This window comes from Petaurus breviceps, unplaced genomic scaffold, assembly GCF_028583685.1.
Source record: "Petaurus breviceps papuanus isolate PSGF00001 unplaced genomic scaffold, PetGlider_PUasm1.0 207, whole genome shotgun sequence".
Lineage (NCBI taxonomy): Eukaryota > Metazoa > Chordata > Mammalia > Diprotodontia > Petauridae > Petaurus > Petaurus breviceps.
In genome coordinates this window covers 33,631,070-33,638,125 of record NW_027185850.1, presented here as the reverse complement: position 1 = coordinate 33,638,125, position 7,056 = coordinate 33,631,070, and the positions used below count along the sequence as shown (strand labels likewise).

Sequence of the window (7,056 nt, the reverse complement as noted above, 5' to 3'; positions counted from 1 at the left end):
TGAGCTTTAGTGTTAGGACTATGGAGCCTCTGAGTGTGATTCACTAGCGTGGGCTTGTGAGCTTTAGTGTTAGGACTATGGAGCCTCTGAGTGTGATTCACTAGTGCGGGCTTGTGAGCTTTATTTAGTGTTAGGACTATGGAGCCTCTGAGTGTGATTCACTTGTGTGGGCTTGTGAGCTTTAGTGTTAGGACTATGGACCCTCTGTGTGTGATTCCTACCTGGCAGTTACTCTCTGGGAACCAAATCTGTAACTAGCAGTTATAAATGGGGGAGATGGCCCGGAGTGGATGCCACTGAGTCATCTGTATATAGGTCATATCCTTATAATTAGAGAAAAGAATAAGCATTTATGAAGTGCCTACTATGTGCCAGGCACTAGCTAAGTGTGTTACAAATATCTCATCTTGTCCTCACAACCACCTTGGGAGGTAGGTGCTGTTATCATCCCCATTTTACAGGTGAGGAAACTGAGGCAGGCAGCGGTGAAGTGACTTGCCCACGGTCACACAGTTAAGTATTTGAGGCTGGGTTTGAACCTAGGTCTTCCTGACCTCAGATCTAGCACTCTATCTAGCACTACCTAGCAGCTTATAGCTGTTAATTAGGCTACAGACTCCACAAGGGCATATACCTCATCTAATATAAACTTGGTCTTTCCTCCTGTACCTAGCACAGAGTTCTGGTCATAGTAAGAAAGGAATAAATGTTTATTGAATTTAATAATGATTTGTTGAAGGATGAAAAAAAAGCAGTAATATGGAGAAACAGTAAGTTGAATATATATTACATATATGTAACATGTATACACATACATAGATATATATGAAAAATGTAAGGAGTGACAATAATTAAAAATAGTGAAGTAAACTCTCTTTCCATATCCTCTCTTTAATGTTGTTTTTATTCAGGTTTTGAGAAAAGAGGGCAAACACTTTGAAATTCTAGGTGGAAATAATGGGTCTTTTCTTGACTATTTCTTGTGCTTAAGTAATTATTTATAAAAATGAACTAGCTTGGTAAATATACTCTCATCCTTGCCTGGATGAGGTTTTAGAAAATAGCAGCTTAAGCATGCATGAGGGAAGAAGATGCACATAAGAGGTTTTCCTATAAGACATTACCACACGTACTTTTGAAATCCTTTCCCCTCAGTGACATGTTATAAAGGGGACACATAGTTGAAGGATCTATGATTTCACCAGCTTGAGGAATTCCCTCTATTGATAGAATGCAGGCCCCTTCTGATTCAGAAGATAAATCCTAGGGAATAGCCTGAGGCATACATAGATGAAGTGACTTGCCCAGGGTCAAAGACTTTAAAGTGTCTGAGGAAGAATTTGAACCCAGGTGTTTCTGAACTGAAGTTCAGCACTCTATCATGCTACTTCAACAATGTGACTTCAAGGAGATGATTTAATCTTCCCCCACGGACCCTCCAAAAAGTTCAGCCAGGTTCTATGCTTCTATACTGCAAGTAGGTGAGTAAGCATATGTGCCACAGTTTTATAGAGGAAAAACATATGGAAACAGGCACTGTTACAAAAAAAAAAGTGACACATTAGAAGACAATAAAGTTAGATTATACTTCGACTATGTACCAAAATCCAGAAAAATTTAGTAAAAAAGGTGCAGAATTATACTGGACCATTTTAGAGACAGTCAAAATGTGAAAAGTATTTCTAAAAAGATTTAAGAAAGTCAAATTAAGTTTTACATATATGCATGTATATGTATATACACACATGTATATTTAAAACTGCCTTAACCAGTAAACACAACATTACCAAGCAGAGGTATCAAAACCAAGAACAGCACTAGTTTTAGAATATAAGCTCATTTGTGAAACTTCATGGAAGGTTACAAGCACCATCACCTCATAAAACAATACAGTGAGAAGCAATACATAGCAAAGAAGGTATAAAATCTGACAAGAGACCTATTAAAGCAAGTCATCCCAGAAGTATTTAAAAATGAAAGTAGAGGGAGGACAACAAACAGCAAAAAAGTGGGAAAAAAATCTATCATGATTTTCATACCAAATTCTTTTCACTGTCAAAGACACGAAGCCAGCATCTTATACTCTGACATCTCAGTCTTTGATGTGCTTCTTGGGAAAGCAGAAATGGCCCTGACAAAAATGAAGATGAAAACTACAGCTGGACTAGACCAAGTATACACAGAGGGCCTCTGTGTTATAGGTAACCTGATTTTGAGGGCAGATGAGGGATTGATTTCCAAGGTATTTAAAGAGGATATCAAAAGCTTTGGAAAAAATCTGGGACCTCATTATTACAGACAAACTGGTGACTTAGAGAATATCAACAACTACCAAACTGCATGTCTGTTTATGAGAATAAACTACACGTCTACACATCAAGGGCATCTCTGATCAAAGTATGAGAAGGGAATAGCCAGGATTTCACAAACAATATGTATCCAAAGCAGACAGACCCCCATCTTTACAATCATCTAGCTGAGTGAAAGGCACAGATGCTACTTGGTAGAGCAAAATGCTACCTTAAAAAACTCTCTTTCAAATCAGGTGTTTCCCATGTACGTGCCAAATTGTATAAGATACCCTTTATAACCAGACATAACAATAGAGATAATAGTAATCTTTGATGACTGGTTACTACTATCAAATGAGGCACAAAATTAGAAGATGAATTCTTGCCAAAAATATTTGCCACTGTCACTTTGAAGGATGTATAGCACAAAGAACAAATGGAAGCAAGATTCCCTATAAATCAGGGGTTCCTAATCACTTTTGTGTGATAGGCCCCTTTGGCACAGGTGCCAAAGATTCCTTCTCAGAATAAAGCTTTCTAAATGTTAAAAAAAGGTCACAGACTCCAGGTTAAAAACCCCTTATTACAGATGGATGGGGTCTTCCAAAATGCTCCTGTTTGTGGATGATTTTGATTCAACAGAAAACACTGCAGAACTTCCCAAATGAGCTCCATAATCACTCAAAGGTACTTGGCCTACAGGTTGCCTTGAGAAGGGGACCTAAGCTGCCAAAGAACCTGGGAAGAAATACATCGACACCCCCAACCACAAGTATTCCATCCTAGCTATGATAAGCAGTTGAATGGACAGAGCTCATTTATCAATGGATAGATGATGAAAAGATATAACAAATGAAAAATAGGTGGGGCCCAAAATTGAACAGGAGAGTAAGAGCAGACTAAAGCATCTCTGGGAAACTCTTCAGGGCTTTTTAATAATTCCAAGCTTCTTCATGAAACCAAGGGCTATCTTTAACACCATTATTCTTCCAATGATATTTTATGGCTACAAGTCAGAACATACCAACACTCTGGAAGGATAAAAATGGAAGGTCAACTAAAGAGGAATGGATGGTACGTAGTAGATATGCGCTTCTACAGCACAGTACTAATGAATTGTGCCAGACAAGCAGGGCAAGGCAAGTTATCGGCTACATGAGAACACACAGTAGATCTGCGGTCAGGTCAGCAGGAGGAAATCCTTGTGCGCTAATTCCTTTCACAATACAGACTGGCGTTCATCTATCATTCAGTAGAGAAGTCCTCACAACTGCCTCAGATGCAAAGAGGTTAAAGTCCAGGACACAAAACTAATAAGGTTTAGAGGAGAGAGACTAACAACGGCTTTTTCAACTCCATGCCAAATTCTGCCCTGCTAACCTAGACAAAATGATATATATTCCACTGGTTTCCACATGGAACAGCGGCTGCAGTTGCTTGTTTTGGAGTCACTGGGCTTAGCAGGAAAGTGAATTACTCGCGCTCTCTGGTCTCTCTCATGTGAGTAGTCACTATGTCCCAGCTCCTATCTTCAGGTGTTCCAACAGGTATTACTTTCCGTTAGCCAGTGCCTTCACCCCTGCCTAGATGGAGCTTCCTGTACCTGTTGGGGGAAACCCTGATAAGACTGATCAGAAGCAGTTTACCTGAAGCCAATAAAACACAGGGTCTTAGAGAAAAAGCTGCTGTTGATCAGACCTTTCCTCCTAATATTGCTATTTTATTTATTCTTTGCCCAGGGGAATTCATGTTATTTTGGATTCACATGGCTTCCCTTTCCCCTGCTTTTGAGAAATTATAATAGTGCTTAATGGTAACTAGTTCTTTTGAGGCCCAGAAAAGAAAACCCCCTGCACTTTCAACACTTTAGAGAGGTTCCTTCTCTTTCCCTGGGGAGCCAACCAGACCTCCCTCCAAACCATCCTTGAGCAAATGAGATTGTTGTTCAGTCATTACTAAGTCCTATCTAACTTTTCACAACCTCATTTGAGGTTTCCTTGGCAGAGATACTAGTATGGTACCATTTCCTTCTCAGGCTTATTTTTCAGATGAGGAAACTGAGGCAGACAAGGTTAAGTGACTTGCCCAGGGTCACACAGCTAGTGACTGTCTGAGGCTGGATAGAAACTCATCACCCATTGGGTAAATTGCAGTTTCATCTTGATGCTAGTTTGCTATCAAGATACCAAAGCACTGGGGCAGCTAGGTGGCGCGGTGACTAGAGCACCGGTCCTGGAGTCAGAATCTGACCTCAGACACAACACAAAACTAGCCATGTGACCTTGGGCAAGTCACTTAACCCCAAGTGCCCTACCTTCCCCTCTCCAAAAATAAAAATAAAAGATACTGGACATGGCTAGGTAAACATTATAAGCAATAGTTTTAAAGAAACTGATAATCTTTGGAACAGATAGATCTCCTCCCTGGGGAGAGAAAAGAGAAAGGAGAGGTTAGGCATCACTGTCACCGTTCTCAGCACAGACCACTGCAGTCTTTTAAGTATCGGCTCCATGGGGCTCAGCCCCCAAATCACAGCAGTGGCATCACCAGCAGCAGTGGCACTGCTGATCCCCAAAGCTCCTCTGTTTCTCTCTCAGTGTGCCACGGACAGTCACGTCCTCTCAAATGAATTGCTCATCTCTCACTTCCTACAAGGCTTCATTCTCTCCTTTCTTTAGGATGCGAGCATGAAGAAACTATCTTTTCAAATATGGTCACACAGCCTTACTGCTTCCTGGGTCTGGAAGAATCGTCTGTCTGCCAGCAGATACAGTCTCCAGATCTACAGAAATATCCTGGTACATGAGGTGAATCACTTGTAAAGGACTCATGGGAAGACAGGTATAACAGTCACACAGGCAGGAAGGCATGGATGGATTGTGATCTGCATTGTTGTATGGAGTACATATGTTAATGAGATCACAAGTGCACTGAAGTAGAAAAGGTGTTTAAACTGAAACATTTACATGCTTAAGCATACAAATTAAATATACTTCTTTAGCTTTCCTTTGTTGACTATGTATTTATATGTGTGCATACATATTTATATGTAACCCCACATTCTCATATTTTTCTTTCGCTTAGATAAATGTATCCAGATCATATGTAGGGCATGTATGACATTTAAGTGAAAAGATATCAGGGATCACAGAATTCTACTTTAGCAAAATGCCAAGGAAAGGAATTTCCCTCTCTTCCAAGAGAAATAGAAAGATCCTCTGAAATAACAGAAAGAAGGTCAGAAAAACAGGGCATTTTAAAAGCTACAGACTGGTCATAGGAGATTCTTAAAATGAAAAGTGAGCTGTATATAATAGAGACACCTGCCCTTTCTTATATGATCTTTTCCATTGTACTATGTATGCAAATATCTATTCTATTTTGTGATTATGATATGAATAAAAATAAAAATTAGACAGAAAATTGGTCTCCTCTGTTAGACTGTAAAAACAATGAGGATGACCAGCGGTAAGCCCCTGGTGGGCAGGGACCGCTGTATTCATTGTATTGGTATCATCACCCTTGAATAACTGATTGATTGAACTTGAACCAGTAATTCAACAGTAAATGTAGCTGAGTTGGTGGTTAGAATAATTTTAGATGTTTGTTTTTCAATATTATTACATTTCAATCTGAAGTAATGAAAAATCATTTCCCTTATTGCAACATACCTGTGGTAACTTACCCTTTTCTCCATAATAAGCTGATTGCAATTGTTGCTGGGATTTTTCACAGACTTCAGGAGAATCCCATTTTTTCACTAAAGATGGAGAAATTTGTGTACATTTCGACCTTTATAGATTTGTGGAAACAAGAGAAAATTGGAAATAAATATAAAAATTAATAAGAGACTAAAAACCACTTATTCAAACAAATGGGGGAAAATCTATGACCCACTCATTCATCCCTTTTCCGAGTCACTTATGTCAATCTGAAGTGGGAAGAAAGGAGGTGGAAATATATACATATTGGGCTAGAGTTGTACATACATGGATTAGAGAGCTTTCTACTTAGTGTAATGTGAAAGTTATATTGAGAAATCCCACCTGCACCCACACATCTCCTCTTTCTGACTTCCACAACTTTGCCATCCCTTCTTTGTCTGAAATTCCCACCATTCTTATTATTTTTAAGACTAGACAACAAAGGTGTTGGGTATAGAAGGCCACTGATAAAAAGCATTCTTAGGAGAGGGAAGAAATGTTTCCTTTCAGGGCCTGGGTTGTAGAAGGGGCAACCTTCTACTTCAGTCCTTTCTCTCATGAGCATAATTTTGCTTATCAAATTACATTATGGTCTTCATGATCACATGGATCTTTTGGAACTCACAGAGTACAAGGGGATAAGATACAAGATAACTGAGTATAATAGAAGGTGGGTACTGAGTGAATTATGGCAAAAAACCTAGGGGATCCCTGGCCAGAAAGGGAACACCCTAGTTCCACTCATCTTACAGTGGGGAAGGGATTGCAGAGAAGACTTTGCTTTCTTCATGGTTTGGCCTAACATGCCTAGCATTCCTGAAGATGGTGTAACAGCAGTATTTTGGGAGAAAGGTCCTTTGGAACTACTCTACATCCTTAAAATGAACACTGAAAGCTAAGGGCACATGATAGCAACCCTTTTCTTGAATAAGCACATTCCTGCTACGCATTGAAAGTCAGAGTTGGGAAGGATTTGGGGGAACATCTAGTCCAACAATTGTATTTTTGGATGAGGCCACTGAAGCCCAGAAAGATTGAGCATCTGGCAATGGTCATACAGA

At 39.6% G+C, this 7,056-nt stretch overlaps 1 protein-coding gene across 1 annotated transcript in view; it reads right to left on the bottom strand.

Moving 5' to 3' along the window:
- The window catches only part of LOC138164766 (probable ATP-dependent DNA helicase HFM1), a 111,157-nt gene that overhangs the window by 8,348 nt on the left and 95,753 nt on the right, over nt 1–7,056 (bottom strand). Inside the window, exon 34 of the mRNA XM_069092729.1 lies at nt 5,977–6,083. Coding sequence (XP_068948830.1) covers nt 5,977–6,083 — 107 coding nt within the window. The remainder of the gene's footprint in view (nt 1–5,976; nt 6,084–7,056) is intronic.